We start from the raw sequence: 16892 nt of genomic DNA on the forward strand, positions 1-16892 counted from the left end.
GATATGATATCATATCATATCATATAGTTTGGGGTCAGAAGTCCAAAAGCACTGAGCTAAAGTCAAGGTTGATTCTTTTGGAGGCTTTTGGATTCTTTTGGAGGGAATGATGTTCCCTTGCCTTTCCTAGCTTCTAGGGGCTTCCATCATTCCGTGGCCCATGACGTCTTCCTTACATCATTCCATCCTCCAACCTCTTGCATATTTCTTTCTCTTTCTTTCTTTCTTTCTTTTCTTTCTTTTTCTTTCTTTTCTTTCTTTCTCTTTCTCTCTCTCTTTCTTCTTTCTTCCTTCTCTTTCTTCTTTCTTCCTTCTCTTTCTTTCTTTCTTCCTTCCTTTTTTTCTTTCTTTCTTTCTTCCTTTCTTCCTTTTTCTCTCTTTCTTTCTTTTTGTAAAATGAAATGAGATCTTGCTATGTTGCCTGGGTTGGTCTTGAACTCCTGAGCTCATGCAGTCCTCCCACCTCAGTCTCCCAAAGTGCTGGGATTGCAGGAGCCACCGCACCCAGCCAACATCCTCTGCTTCTGTAGTCACACTTTCCTCTGCCTCCCTCTTGTAAGGACACTTACACAAGTGTGATAATACAGAATAATCTCTTCACTGCAAGATCCTTAATCACATCTGCAAGGTCCTTTTTGCCATGTAAAGTGATACTAACTAACAGTGCAGTGTGACAGGTTCCCCTACCAGGTTACTTAAAAGTATATGCCCGCTGCCTGAACCCGGAAGACCAGATAGTAAGCCACGGCCATGGTACCCAGCTGAGGAGCAGGTGTTCCTGAGAGCCTAAACATCCCAGGGAGTGTGTGAGAACCTACCAAAGAAAACAGTACCATCACATAAACACAGCAGGCAAAGGGCCCGAAAATTAGCTTAAAAGCAGCTTAGAGAAGGGAGATGGCACAGATCTCTAGAGCTGTGCTGCTGCCACTCAGGAGTGCCCGGCCCAATATGTCTCAATAAACTCATCTACTTGACAAGCGGGACTTCTCTAAATCATTCTTTGGTCTTTCGGCACCTTCCCAACTTGGGAGGGAAGGGGATGTTACAGTCTCAAGTTTTTCTCTTAATACACAGGATCCAGGCCTTAGGACTGAGATATTTGGGGGTGCCATTATGTAGCTCATTACACACTCTCTGTGTCAGAGACTCAGTTGACAATAAGTATCCATTCCCCAACTCCCTTTCTAGTAATGAAAATACTAATTTTTAGTCAAGTTTGTTGTTGGCCAGTTAAAACTCCCTAGTTTTTGTTCACGTCAAGACGTGATCATTGTGGTTGAATTTTTGACAATAAATTTTAAGTGGCAGTACTGTGTGCAACCTTCAGAATGTATTTTTTTTTAAATAGGCATGCCCTTCATCCCTTTCCTTCCACAACTGGCCTGGAATGTGAGCATCTGGAGCTCTAGCTGCCATCTTGGGTCACAAGAACAAGGAGCATAACATAGATTTGGGAGGATTGATGAACTGTAAAGAAACAGGTCCCTGATGAATTTTTGATGAATCTGCCCTGGACACCTACCTCATGACGTCTTTTAGGTGAAAACAAATAAACTGTGTGTGTCTAAGCCACCATTATTTGTTCTGCTGCGTGAGGCTAAACTTAGTCCTAATTCATATCATCATTATGTCTTTTGTTTCTTTGTATATTGGGGGATTTTTTCATTGTAATTATCCATTTGGTTTCACATAATCTATAGGAATCCTGAAAACCTGAATTAATGACACCTTCCTCCAAAAGGGATTTGAATTTTTGTATTTCTGGAATTACATATGCTAACAACAGGGGACAGCATTAGCCTCCTTAATTAGGGCACAGGGCCTGGCAGCAGGCTCAGAGCTTAGCTTTCAATCCCTCATTTGTGACTGACATTGGCATTTCTCCTCCAAGTTTTGCAGTTTGTTTACCACGCAATGCTAGCTTTAGCTTACTATGCATGTTTGCATGTTGTTGTTCTATTTTGTTTTGTTGACATTGGAAAGTTCCCTTTGTTTCTCGTAAGAGCTCAATGTATTTAAAAAAACATGTTATAATCTGATTGTATTGCCATTGTAGTGGAATGACTTCAGAGGTTTGTTCACCATTCATCCAGAAGCAGCACTGATGCCCTTCCCATGCCAGTTTCACCATTAAATGTGTTATGAAGGCTTTATGTCTGATTGACCCGTCCAAGACTTTGATGCAAGCTTGGTACAAGCAGAGCTCTTCTGAAAACAAGCTTGTTACCACTTTCTATATGTGGTAACAATTCACTCATTTATTTGTATTGGGGATTCGGTTTGCACTCATTACTATTATTTTCTTTTAAAGTTTCTGGGACCTCTTTCAAATTACACGAGTTCATTCCTCTGCCTGCAAAGATTCTGACCCCTCCCCAGGGATGTGTGTAACAGAAGTCTACTAAGGGAAATATACTATTACTCTGCAACTTGCTTTTTTCATTAATAATATGTCATTTTGCCTTTCAGTACCTATAATCACCTCATTCTTCCTTCATAGCTGAAGAGTATTCCGTGGTACGTACCACAATTTATTAAACAGTTTTACCATTGATAGGCCCTTAGGTTGTTTCCAATATTTTGATATTATTCATACTGCTGTGCCATAATAAACATATATATACTTGTATATGTGCATATTTGTGAGTAAATTTATAGAAAGGCTCTGTAGAAGATAAACTTATTGGTTTAAGGGGTATGAATATTTAACGTTTTGATGGATGTTGCCAATTTGTCTCCCCTAAAAGCCATGCTAATGTAATGTGTTTGTGACAGAGACTACTAATGCCAACTTAATATTAATTTTCCCGAATTCTATACTGAAAGAATCCCTGTTTTGTTTCAGAGTGGTGGTATGCCTAGCCAAAGGCAACGTTTCACAGCCTTACTCTGAGCTAAGTGTGGTCACAGGACTAACTTTTGTCCGCTGAACTATGAATAAAAGTGTTGTGTGGGGCATGGTGGAGTGCCACTTACTGGAAGATGTGCCACTTTCCGCCCTTCTACCTTTATTCCTTCTTCAAACCTTCTCAGTGGTTTGATGGCAAAGTCCTTGCAGTCATCATGAATCATGTAATCATATTGAGGATAGGGGTAGCGGAGAAGAAAGAATGGAGGCTGAATCATGGAGAGCCACTGTGCAACTTTAAACTACCTGCAGCTTGACTTTCATTATATGGGAGAATTAACCCATTATTTTCCAGGTCTTTGCTACGTGCAGGTAAATGCTATTCCTAAATAACACAGCGCCCCTTTCAATCATGTAAACAATACACCAGTTCCACTGAGTACTTGCTGTGGTCCCTGTCATGTGCTGTGGACTGTCACTGCAGTGTCCTTGCTCACTACCACAGTGGCTGTCCTTTCTGCATGGGTCGGTGCAACCAGGTAAGTGGCCTTGTACATTGACTCTTCATCCTTTCTTTCCCAACTGGTGACCTCAGTCCACAGGACTAGTAGAACAGACTTTAAATTTTCATGTTTGGCTCAGATCATCTAGGGAAATCAGTCTACACAAATACACGAACACACACACACACACACATCCAGTACATACAGAAAACCAAATGTCTTTTCAGAATCCACAAATCTCTCCATACTTGAAGCAATCCTTACTTCAGTCTGAAGAGTTTTCCAAAATAACCCTTCAGCCCCTTTTAAGAGAAGGCCTATCTAATGAAAAATGTAACCATTCTATGGAATAAAAAATTGCAGACTTAATAATTCAAAACTGCTACTAAATCAATGTACTGCTTGTTGGTTTGTCAATACAGCTTTTTCAATTAGACAATTTTATTACAGTGATGAATACCAATGGCATAATTGGGAGACTGCTGTTCTAAATTATGGTCTGTTTAGCCTAACAATCCATATTTGCTACTGAACAAATGTGATGACTATAGCCTTCTGAAGATGAATGGTCCTCTATTGGCAGCTGACCTGTCCCTGGTGAGGACTGGGCAGGAATGATTCTCATCATATTCCTTCATGGGATCCTTCTGGCTGACCATTGTAATGGCACTTCGCCTCCCTTCACAGTGCTCTCTCCTACACCAGGAACACCTACCCTGCTGGTGATGGGTGTTGTAGATAGTGCCTTTCAAGTAAGCTCCGAGTTCCACACCAAATCCCACTTTTCCTGGTAAATAAAAACAGCACAAGGTGAGGCACATTGGCTTTTTTTCCCAGCACTTAGGGAGGTCAAAGCAGGAGGATCGCTTGAGGCCAGGAGTAACAGAGCCTGGGCCAGGTGCGGTGGCTAACATCTGTAATCCCAGCACTTTGGCAAGCCGAGATGGGTGGATCACCTGTGGTCAGGGGTTCGAGACTAAGTTGGCTAACATGGCAAAATCCGTCTCTACTAAAAATACAAAAATTAGTCAGGTGTGGTGACGCGTGCCTGTAGTCCCAGCTACTTGGGAGGCTGAGGCAGGAGAATCGCTTGAACCTGAGAGGAGGAGGTTGCAGTGAACCAAGACTGCACCATTGTATTCCAGCCTGGGTAACAGAGTGAGGCTTTGTCTCAAAAAGAAAAAACAAAACAAAAAAACCAGAACCTGGTTTCCTTATCAGCAGAATGAGGATAATCATCTCTACTTTCTAGAGTTGTAATAATTACATTCTAAGTGTGTGTACATTCCTCTGACACGTAGCAGATACTCAGAAAAGGTTACTTGACTTTGAATCTATCAAACATACAGATGCAGCAAGCCCTATTCCTCAAGGAAGAGGCAGGAGCCTCCACTTCTCCATGTGTTATTGCTTTCCTCCTCATCCTTATCAGAAGTACCTGCTTTGGGGCCCATGAATGTCAGTGGGCAGCATTTTTGCTTCTTCCCTGACTTTGTTGTAGGCTCTTAGCTTCCAAGTCTTCCATGTTCAATGCCAAAATGGGCTCTCCTGCATTTAAGTGAATGACAAAGCACCAGAAGGCAGACAACTTGACTTCTTTCCTTGTTTTATGCCCCCAAGGCATGGGCAGGCAAGGTCCAAGTTGTCTCTGTTTGCCCTCCCTACCCACCCTTCCTGACACACTTCTGGGCCTCTCCTTGGAGCCTCCACAGAGGACAATTCAATTTAGCTCATAAAGGTGGAGTAGGGCAACCAACTCATCTTGCTTTTCCTGGGAATTTCTGTTTTTCATACTAAAAGGCCAGCAGCATCCCAGGACAGATGGTCACCCAAGGTGGGGGGCACCACAGGCATGTGGATCTGAACCGCTTCTTTTGGGGGGCTTTGCCTATTGGGTGTTGAGCAGGCCTTGCGAATCAGTGCCTGACCCTCTGGGTTTCCACTGCCTTCCGTCTTGACTTCAGAGACTCCTCCGTAAGGACCAGCACCAGGGTCACTGCCTCTGGTCTCACTAGGCCTTGTAAATAACAGTCCAGCCAGAGGGAGCAGCAGTTCTCAGCGTGCCCTTTCCTCACGGCAGATTGGCCATTAGATGTGAGCTGCACTACTTAACAATCCCCATTTTCCCCTCACTTTCCCAGGTTGCTCATAACAGAACCATGAGGAGAGGGCGGCCCTGGGGCCCCAAACTGAAGCCTGGTCTCCCCGCTGGTAACTAATGAGAGCCTCTGAGGGCTGAGGCCCGCATTTGTTACTGTGTTGACTCTTTCGTGAGGATTTATCCTTTGGTAACATATGCCCTCATACATACATATATATATACACACAATTTTTTTTAAGGTATAGTCTCACTCTGCCTCCCAGGCTGGAGTGCAGTGATGTGATCTCAGCTCACTGCAACCTCCACCTCCTGAGTTCAAGCAATTCTCCTGCCTCAGCCTCCCGAGTAGCTGGGACTATAGGTGTGTGCCAACACACCTGGCTAATTTTTATATTTTTAGTAGAGACAGGGTTTCACCTTGTTAGCCCGACTGGTCTTGATCTCCTGACCTCATGATCCGCCCACCTCTGCCTCCCAAAGTGCTGGGATTACAAGTATGAGTCACCACACCTGGCCTATGCCCTCATATTTAACATCAAATAGTTACTCAGCACCCACACTAGCTGCCCAGCATGGCACCATGGGGCATATTCCCCTGCACTTGAGGAGTCCCTTGTCTGTGTTCCTACGTCCTCTTCAGGGTTCTGTGACATCCATCCTAGGCATTTTATTTCTCATATACTTGATCTGGCTGGGCGCCATGGCTCATGACTGTAATCCCAACACTTTGGGAGGCCAAGGCAGGAGGATTGCTTGAGTCCAGGAGTTCAACACCAGCCTGGGCAACATAGGGAGATCCTGTCTATACAAAAAATAAAAAATTAGCTGTGCATGGTGGCGCATGTCTGTAGTCCCAGCTACTCAGCAGGCTGAGGTGAAAGGATTGCTTCAGCCTAAGAGGTGTTGCAGTGAGCCATGTTTGCACCACTGCACTCCAGCCTGGGCGACAGAGTGAGACCCTGTCTCAAAAAACAAAACAAGGCCAGACGTGGTGACTCACGCCTGTAATCCCAACACTTTGGGAGGCTGAGGTGGGTGGATCACTTGAGGTCAGGAGTTTGAGACCAGCCTGGCCAACATGGTGAGATCCCGTCTCTACTAAAAATACGGGGGGAAAAATAATAGCTGCATGTAGTGGCACGCACCTGTAGTCCCAGCTACTCAGGAGGCTGAGGCAGGATAATTGCTTGAAGCCGGGAGGTGGAGGTTGCAGTGAGTGGAGATCGAGTCACTGCACTCCAGCCTGTGTGACAGAGCAAGACTCCATCTCAAAAACCAAAACAAAATAAACACACACATGTACTTGCTCTAAGTTGCTCTAAGTGTTCTTTCTTGTCTGATCAGGCTGGTCTCCTCTTAACAATGGCTCTTGAGATTTGCAGGAGGCTCTGTCTCTTCAGAAAGCCTATGCAGACCTTATCCTGTTTGATTGGCAGACTCTCCATCGCCCATTTTTCAGGTTACAGGTAGAGGCCTGCAAAGGTTGAATGACTTGTCCAAAGATCTAGAGCTTATGAAGAGCTGGGCTGGGACTGAGTCCTCCAAAGGCATCTGCTGTTCTTGCCTGCCCAGTATCAGTTCCCCTTCTCATGGTGGCAGCCTGACTTTGCTGTGGGAACTACCTCAATACTCGATTTATTGTTTGAAATTTATAGGCTCATGACTGGGCCTGAATAATGAGAGCACCCATCCTCCCTGACTGTCACAATTAGCTCAAGGATGGGCTGGTGACCCAGCCAGGCCCATGAGCCTCAATCCCAAGGCTTTTGCAGGAACCGGTGGAAGGGAAATTGTTCTCTGCCCACTGGGGTTGCTCAGCTGGGATGATATACACCCAGTCACTTTTGCCACCATGGAGGGAAAGCCTGCCTGAGAATACAGTCAACCCAGAGGAAAGAGATCCAAGACTCTAATAGACACTGCCCTGGAAGCATGATTTGAGCTTTTCATGTTTCATTCAGCCATGCCAGAAGGTAATTTATCCCTGCACTTCATGGTTTCACACCTCCTCTTTTTGTATTAACTCAATGTGAGTTGGGTTCCTGTGTCGAAGCCAAAAAATAATTACTGACACAATCACAGCCTCTTTCTCTGTGATCAGCGTCTCTTTCTCCCAACATGCCACATGCATTCCCATCATCAACATCTTCACTCCAAGTGATCTCCCCTGGCCTGTCCCATCATCCCTCCACCCCAGGCCAAGGCTTCTTCCCCCTCTGTCCAGCCTTCCTTAGCTTCCGTGTCCTGCGCTGCTCTGCCCCCTTCTTGATTTCTGTATATGTTGGAACCACACAATTTAACACTTAATGCCACAGTTGTTGGCTCTTGTTTCCATATGTTGCTCTTGTCTCTTAGATTAAGTTTTAAGTTCTTCAAAATCAGAGATTGTGTCCCACCCTTCTACAGATCTTGAAGCAATGTTGGGAAATAGTAAGTAAATTTGTGTTGAGCACATCCTGTGCACCAGACACAAGCCTAAGACCATTACGTGCACTAATCATTAAATCCTCACAACAAACCTGTGAAGTAACTATGATCATTACCTCTATTTTACAGATGAGGAAATCAAGGCATACAAAGGTTGAGGAACTTCCTCAACAGGCTAGGAAGTGGTAGAATTAGGATTTTAACTCAGGCATTCTGGGCTTCAGCGCCCAGACTTAATTATTACACTACACAGCTTCTTAATCCATCTTTGATAAATATCAATTGATTGAACATACAGAATTGCAGAGTTACACCAAACCTAAAGCAGTAGGTGGTAGCCTCTAGGGAGTCACTCTGATCATCTGAAAGGTTTTGTACACTTCTAGAAATTGCATGTGCATACACATGCACACACACACACACACACACACACACACACATACACACACCCCTGACAGAAGGAAGAGTGGTAACTAGAAGCCCTGATTCTGGGGCTGCTTTGCTGTCTTCACCCTAACTTCAGTCCTTTGTCATGATTAGGCATTGGGAAGAGTACGAGAAAGATGTTGTCTTCACTCTCCAAAAGCTTGACTTCAGAGTAAGGCTAGAAGCTGACCTGAGCAGCAAAGAAATTTGTTTTCAATGCCTCCTGCCTCCCTATTCTGTAGCATTAACAGGGCAGTAAGCATTCATCATGGCTGTCTGCCCAGCATCCACTTCCCTCACTCTCATGACAGCGCTTTGGTTTCCCTTTGGGGAACCAGCATTCCCCCATTGCGTGCAATGATATTGGACAGTCAACCAAGTGTCCACCCTCCCCTGGCGAAGGAGTAAGTACATGACCCACAAGAGCCACCTGGCCTCTGCCCTGGGAATTTGAGCAGTACAAGGAGGAAATTCAGTTGGAGGTAATTCAAAGACATAGAGCATGAGTGCCCATCTGCCACACTGAACTCCTGAGCTTCTTTGCTTTCTTTCCTGTCCAAAACCTGATTCTTGAGCTTTCTCCTCAGTTCCACATGCTACCTAAGGTGCCTTTATAAATGCCAACCTGGCAAGGTTGAATTACATTTCCCAGAATTCGCTTTCCTGTATGTTTCCAGTTAGGGTGGGCCATGTAGAAGCTCCTGGTGTGAGATCTGCAGGGTGGAAGTGAAGCGGCAGCAGTTTTTGTAGTTTGCACACCTTGTCACTTTCCACTGGCTCACCGGGTCAGCAGGAGGCAGGGGCTGGGCCTGTAACTGCTCTGCCTTTCTCAGGATCCTCCTTCAGCTTTCCCGACTTCTGAGCCAGACTGGTCTGCTTAGCTCTGTGATGAAGGATCCTGACGTTTGCAGGAGACCCATGCCACCCAAATCAGAAGCACGGTTTCAGTCCCTCCTCACAGTCTCCAGTGGGTGGTTTCCAGCTTGTTCTTGTTCACCCCGTCTCTCTGACCCAGCTGCTTGCCCTGCGGACTGCAAGTTCAGCATCAGACCCGAGGGCAAGAGCCTTACAGAGACTGCGCCCGCAGCTCCCATGGATGGGTAAGATCAAATCTGGGTAAGAAAGCCCTAGTGCTGACTCCTGTTACAGCTGCTTCCTGGAAGGCAGTGCCATGTGGAACCTCTAAACTACAGCATTTGGAGCTCCAGGAAGGGAAAATTTCAAGTCAAATAGAATTCTATACACCATGTCTTTGGAACCTTCAGCCCTCAAGATTCCAACATCATGACCTCAGTTTCAACACAGTTGAACTTAGTTCTCATGTCACGCCTTTGATGCTGCCTGTTGTCGAAGCAGCAGAAGCCAACGATGCAATCACTCTCTTGATAGGTGTGGTTCTCAGCATTACAGGCATCTATGCTTGCTTGAAGGTGTATGCAGAAAAGAGATATGGACAGATGTGACTTTGAAGGGTTTACTGAATCAAACCTCACCCTGAAAACCTTTGTGCTATTGAGACTAAACCTGAGCTTTGGTGTCTGACAGTTTCCAAGAATCAGTAAATAAGGGAGTTTTACATTCTTCATTGTTTCCATGAAATGGGAACAAACAGATACATATATAAAAATTTTTAAAAAGTGTTTTCTTTACAACAAATAATGTGCGGAAAAAATGCGGCCTATAATTTGTATTTGCTGTTTAGAAAGGAAGTCAAAGAAGTAAGATGGCTGAAATTGACACAAGTAATATTTCATAGTTTTAGACTTCTCAAAGCATGTGAAATAGGAAGAAGGAAGTTCTTGCCCAGAATCTTAGGAAACCATCACTGTTCAGTTATAATCGCTGCCTCCTGATTCGTTGAGGAGTCTTTTCTCCATATTTTTATTAGATTTTTGTTTTGTTGTCTTTCGAGGTAATATTGTATTTAGATATCGGATAGTCAGCCAAAAAGGGAAACTTCTATCTCTGGGGAAAAAACGTTTAGAAAAATGTATTTAAGGGCTAGGCACGGTGGCTCACGCCTGTAATCCCAGCACTTTGGGAGGCTGAGGCAGGTAGACCACAAGGTCAGGAGATTGAGACCATCCTGGTTAACACGATGAAACCCCGTCTCTACTAAAAATACAAAAAAAAAAAAAAATTAGCCGAGCGTGGTGGCAGGCACCTGTAGTACCAGCTAGTCAGGAGGCTGAGGCAGGAGAATGGCTTGAACCTGGGAAGCGGAGGTTGCAGTGAGCCGGGATCGTGCCACTGCACCCCAGCCTGGGTAACAGAGCGAGACTCCATCCCCCCCCAAAAAAAAAAAGAAAAATGTATTCAGTGTATCTAATATTGAAATGAAATGCAGAAAAGATTTAATATTTAAAGAAAACAAAAACAAAAACAAAAAACACTATAGGCCGGGCACAGTGGCTCATGCCTGTAATCCCAGCACTTTGGGAAGCCAAGGCAGGTGGATCACGAGCTCAGGAGTTCAAGACCAGCCTGGCCAACATGGTGAAACCCCGTCTCTACTAAAAATACAAAAATTAGCTGGGCATAGTGGCGTACACCTGTAATCCCAGCTACTCGGGAGGCTGAGGCAGGAGAATTGCTTGAACTGGGAGGTGCAGTGAGCCGAGATTGCACTACTGCACCACTCCAGCCTGGGCTACAGAGCAAGACTCCGTCTCAAAAAATAAAAATAAAAAAATAAAAATAAATAATTTTTTAAAACAGAAAAAACACGATAGACATTGACATAGAAAAGAGATTTAATGTTAAGAAAACAACTTTATATTAACTGAGTAACATCCTCCTGATGAGAAGTACTATAGTAAATACCCATTATGTTATTTAAAAAACAAAAAGGAAGAGGCCGGCTGCAGTGGCTCACACCTGTAATCCCAGCCCTTTGGGCGGCCAAGGCGGGTGGATCACTTGAGGTCAGGAGTTTGAGACCAGCCTGGCCAACATGGTGAAACCCCATCTCTACTAAAAGTACAAAAATTAGCTAGGGGTGCTGGCACATGCCTGTAATCACAGCTACTTGGGAGGCTGAGGCAGGAGAATTGCTTGAACCTGGGAGGCAGAGGTTGCAGTGAGCCAAGATGGCACCACTGCATTCCAGCCTGGGTGAAGAAGCAAGACTCTGACTAAAAAAGAAAAAGAAAAGAAAAGAAAAAGAAATCCCTAGTGCTTTGCTTCTCTAATTGATCCCTGACTAATTTTACTACCCTAAATCTTCCTAAGAGTCCTCTTTCATATAAGTTATTCAGTCTATTTCTGTTGCTTGCAGCCAAAACATTCCAACTGTACACATTCCATAATATATAAGAAAATATTTACAAATTATAAAGCACCACATACACGCATGTTCCAATTACATTTGTTAGTATAGACTATGCTGGAAAGATGAAGTCTTGGATCAGACAGACAGATTCAAAACCGAATGCTGCCAGGTAATAGTTGCATGTCTTTGGACAGTTACTTACTTTTACTGAGCCTGTTTCCCCTCTTTAAAAATTTTTACAAGTGAGTAGCTAGTAGTTAGGATTAGGTGTCTGCTATGGTTTAGATATGGTTGGTTTGTCACCACCAAAGCTCATGTTGCAATTTGAGCCCTGATGCGGTGCTGTTGGGGTATCGGGTCCAGTGGGAAGTGTCTGGGTGATAGCAGTGGATCCCTCATAAATGGCTTGGTGCTCTTCTCCCAGTAATGAGCTCTGTCTCTTGTGAGACTGAATTAGTTCTCATAGGGATGGAATCATTCCCCTGAGAGTGGGTTGTTATAAAGTCAGGAGCCCTCCGGCTTTCCCTCTCTTCTCGCGTGTCTGCTTCCCCTTTGACCTTCTCCACCATCTTGGGAGGCAGCATGAATGAGGGCCCTCACCGGAAGCCAGGGCTGTGTCCTCGAACTTCTCAGCCAGCAGCACTGTGAGCTAAATAAACGTCTTTCTTTTATAAATTATCCAACCTCAGGTATTCTTTTATAGCATTACAAAATGGAGGAAGACAGTCATCCATGCATACAAGGGAAAGCCCTAACCTCTCATTGGCTTAAACAAGAAACAAGTATTTTTGTCTATTGTCGAAGTTGTCAAGGTAAACAGCCTAGGGCAGGTATGGTGGCTTCCAAATCACCAGCGACAGACTCCTTATGCTTTTGTTTTTACCCCTCTGGACAACAGGCCCATCTTCATGCTCCACAGTGTCCACACCTTGCTGATAGGGAGACTGGGAAATACAGTCTTTATTCTGTGCTGTGATTAAAATGGGCTCCTGTTGTTGAGGTGGGAGGGGAGAGTGGACATGAGGAGGCAACCTGCTGGTCTGCTGCCACTGAGACAGTAACAGGCTGTGGCGAGAGTGTGTGGAAATCCCTTCCCTCTCCTTCCCTTTCAGGCTCCTGTGCTCTCTCCCTGTTCTCCCCAGCACCCTTCTGAATGCCAACATTCACTGTGACAACAGTTTGTAATAGGACTTTCATCCTTAAGCCCAAGTAGCAAAATGGATGAAAAAAGTGCTCTGACAACCTCCACTTCTATACAAAAATGGTGAGGTTAAGAGTTTATTATCATGCCTGTAATCCCAGAAATTTGGGAGGCCAAGGCAGGTGGATCACCTGAGGTTAGGTTAGGAATTCAAGACCAGCCTGGCCAACATGGTGAAACCCCATCTCTACTAAAAATACAAAAATTAGCCGGACATGGTGGCTAACGCCTGTAATCCCGGCTACTCGAGAGGCTGAGGCAGGAGCATCACTTGAACTGGGGTGGTGGAGGTTGGAGTGAGCTGAGATCATGCCACTGCACTCCAGCCTGGGCAACACAGTGACTCCATCTCAAAATAACAACAACAAAAAATAGTACTTACCCCAGAGTTTTGTGGTGGGGATTTAAAAATATAACATATGAGAAACAATATAGTAAGCACTCCACAAATATTAGCAGCTATTATTATTACTCTTATTGTCAACAGTATCATGTTCAAAAGGTGATCCTGATCAAGACTCTAGAGACAGGCCACTGGTTTCCCTCTGAGTTTACTCTTCACTGCCTTCTTTTTCTTTTCCTTTTTTTTTTTTTTTTTTTTGTTGGAGATGGAGTCTCACTCTGTTACCCAGGCTGGAATGCAGTGGCGTGATCTCAGCTCACTGCAACCTCTGCCTCCTAGGTTCAAGCGATTTTCCTGCCTCAGCCTCCTGAGTAGCTGGGACTACAGGCATGTGCCACCACATGCAGCTAATTTTTTGTATTTTTAGTAGAGATGGTGTTTCACCATGTTGGCCAGGCTGGTCTCAAACTCCTGGCCTCAAGTGATCCACCTGCCTTGGCCTCCCAAAGTGATGGGATTACAGGCGTGAGCCACCGCGCCTGGCATACACTGCTTTCTTTAGCTTCCATAACCTCAACAGTGAGCAAGAGAATAAGGCTTCTGACATTCTTCCTAGGAAGCTTCATGGAGCAGATTATAAAATTCGTGACTGTTTGGACGAACGGAGGCAAGATGGCGCACTTCCGGGTTCTTCATCACCAACTTTTCCTGCGCGCGCAAAAATGCAGCCAGCGCCCGGGAAGGTGCAGACCAACCGGGCATGCGCCAGGTGACGTCAATCTGAAGAGACCAAGATTCACCTGGTTGCACCTGCGGAACGCCCCGACACGCCCGTGCCCCGCCTATTGCCCTCCCACTGGGAAAGGGGAAAAGTGGCTTTTTCTGGGGAAAAGCCACTCCCGGCGAGCCCGCGGCGGACTTCCCAGCCCCCACTCCTGTCGGGACTGCATCAGGAACTCCGCCCGAGAGCTCCACCAGGTGACTCTCTTGGCCTCCTTTGCCGGAGGCTGACAGACCTCACCCCCACACTTTCTTCCCTGAAGCTGGGTGACCAAAAATAAATTTGCAGTTTTGCTCCTACCCTTGTCTGCTCGCTGGTTCTTTTGTGCTCGCTCTGGTGGTCTTAGAAAAACAAATCAGTTGGTGTCGAACCTGGGAGGAGACCCCTCCTCAGGCCTCTAAGAGTTGAGGAACCTCCTCCTGCTTCCACGCCACGGACGGACCAGGACCTGAGACCCACTTCCCTCACTCTCACGGCCTCTCTGAGGTAAGTGCCCTTGTCTCCTCTTTACCTCCCTCAGCCAAAAGTCCTGCGCAGGTCTGAGGCCCACTTTTGAGCCACCACGTGGCTCGGGAGACCCATTCAGGACAGAGACGTCCACCTGAAGGTAATCTCCACCTTGGCTCCAAGAGCCTCCAGTCTGTCTTTGGTGGTTCCAAAGGACACTTTGAAGCCAGGCAGAGATCCACTTCCATTTCCATTGTGTCCATTGTGTAAGTAAAGAGGAAACAAATGGGAAACCCCCAGTCCAAATTTCCAAAGAGCACTCCCTTAGGGTGCCTCCTAGCCAATTTAAAAACCTTACAGCTTGAACAAGACCTTAGGGGGAAGCAGTTAATTTTCCTTTCCACTGTGGCGTGGCCCTGATACAAACTAGACAATCAGTCTCAGTGGCCACCAGAGGGCACCCTAGACCGCAATGTTCTGATCGACCTCACCAATTTCTGCCAGCGGCTAGGCAAGTGGTCCGAAATTAATTACATACAAGGCTTTTGGGCCTTACGCTCTCGTCCCGACCTGTGTAGCCGGTGCTCTTTGGCCCAAGTTATGCTAGCCAAGGACGCCGGCTCACAGAAACCCGAAAAAGAGGAGTCTTCATTCCTTTCTGTTCAGCCGGAGGACCTAGAGTTTCCCTCACTTCCGCCCTACACTTCTCCTCCTCCCTCCGTCCAGACTCCTCCTTCCTCTTCCTTATCTACTAGTAATCCACTCGGTCCCGTGCCTCCTTCGGCGCCCCCAACTGGCTGTCTTGAGTCTCCTATCTCTGCCCACACCCGCTCTAAGTGCCCTGCTGATGCCCCCACTCCTGCCCCACACCCTCCTACAGTGTTAGCACCTTTGCGAGAGGTAGCTGGGGCGGAGGGGGTAGTCAGAGTACATGTCCCTTTTTCACTGGCCGATCTTTCCAAAATTGAGAAGCGTTTAGGTCATTTCTCAGCTAACCCTACCACATACATAAAGGAATTTAGATACCTTTGTCAGGCCTATGACTTAACTTGGCATGACCTCCAGGTTATCCTAACCTCTACCCTAAACCCTGAGGAGCAAGAGTGCATCCTAGCGGCCGCCAGGCAGCACACCAACCAACTACATTTAACTGATGCCGCCATTCCACTAGGGGAGCAAGCAGTCCCCTTGGCAGACCCAGACTGGAACTACCAAGCAGGCCAGCCTGGGCGCCGTAGGCGGGACATAATGGTCCAGTGTTTGTTGGCTGGTATGCAAGCAGCCTCAAAACTGTAAATTTTAACAAATTAAAAGAAATTGTTCAAAATCCAGAAGAAAATCCAGCCGCATTCTTAAATAGGCTAAGGTTCTAACCCAATATACCCGGTTAGATCCAGCCTCCCCCACAGGGGCCACCATTTTGGCGTCTTATTTCATTTCTCAATCAGCTCCTGACATTCGTAAAAAACTTCAAAAGGTAGAGGATGGTCCTCAGGCACCAATACAAGACCTGGTTAAATTAGCCTTTAAGGTCTATAACTCCAGAGAGGAGACAGCTGAGGCACAGAGACAGGCTCGCCTCAAACAGAAAGCACAGCTCCTAGCAGCGGCTTTACAGCCCAGTCATAACCCCAGGCCAGAGAGCACACACCCCGCAGACTCCAAGGCTACAAAAGGAGCCTGCTATAAGTGCGTCAAGGCAGGACACTATGCCAACAGGTGTCCGCAAGGTCCCCGAGCCCCAACGCAGCTTTTCTATAAGTGCAAGGCATCAGGACATTGGGCCAGTGAATGTCCTAACCCTCTTCCACAAGCAACCCCCTGCCCTGCTTGCCAACAGGGAGGACACTGGAAGTCTGATTGCCCCACCCTGAGAACAGGTGCCGCGTCTCCACGTGACCCCCTTTCCCAGGATCCTGGGAGCTTCTTCCAGCTCCTACATCTGGATGACGACAATTGAAGGTGCCGAGACTCGGGGACCCCCATCACCCTTGCCGAGCCGCAGGTAACTCTCCTGGTAGCAGGTAAGACAATTTTTTAATCAACAGTGGGGCTACCTATTCTGTTTTGCCATCCTTCTCTGGACCCAGCCTTCCATCCAATATCTCTGTAGTAGGAGTAGACAGAAAGCCATCCACTCCACGAAAAACTCCACTCCTTAATTGCTGCCTGGCCAACAACTACTTTGCGCACTCGTTCCTCATTATACCCTCATGCCCTACCCCCTTATTAGGCCGAGACATCATGAGCACCTTAAAGGCCTCCATATCCATTCCCACCAACCCATCCACTCCCCTTCAACCCCCTCACGACCTGTTGCTCATGCTTTGTGCAGGCGCACACGCTCCTCCTATGTCGCCCCCACCCCCCATCTTCCCTATTTCTGTACACCCTCAAGTGTGGGACACTTCCACCCCGGTCATAGCGGCCCACCACCCACCAGTTCTTGTCAAGCTCAAAGATCCCACTCGTTTTCCAAACCGCCCCCAATTCTCTCTCTCTCCAACACATCTACAAGGTTTAAAGCCAATTATCACGTGG

At 46.3% G+C, this 16892-nt stretch overlaps 1 protein-coding gene and 1 pseudogene across 2 annotated transcripts in view; one reads left to right on the forward strand and one right to left on the reverse strand.

Annotated features, from left to right (window-relative positions):
* Positions 1-3791: 3791 nt before the first annotated feature.
* Positions 3792-16892, reverse strand: part of WDR92 (WD repeat domain 92) — a 54338-nt gene continuing 41237 nt past the window's right edge. The window contains exon 11 of one of the 2 annotated variants that reach the window (XM_033239272.1): positions 3792-4141. In XM_033239272.1, the coding sequence (XP_033095163.1) occupies positions 3900-4141 (242 nt within the window). In that variant the 3' untranslated portion in view covers positions 3792-3899. The remainder of the gene's footprint in view (positions 4142-16892) is intronic. The other variant, XM_033239271.1, reaches the window with a different exon arrangement.
* On the forward strand, positions 9593-9771 carry LOC117099769 (annotated as a pseudogene).

This window comes from Trachypithecus francoisi, unplaced genomic scaffold (assembly GCF_009764315.1).
Source record: "Trachypithecus francoisi isolate TF-2019V2 unplaced genomic scaffold, Tfra_2.0 Lachesis_group17, whole genome shotgun sequence".
NCBI lineage: Eukaryota > Metazoa > Chordata > Mammalia > Primates > Cercopithecidae > Trachypithecus > Trachypithecus francoisi.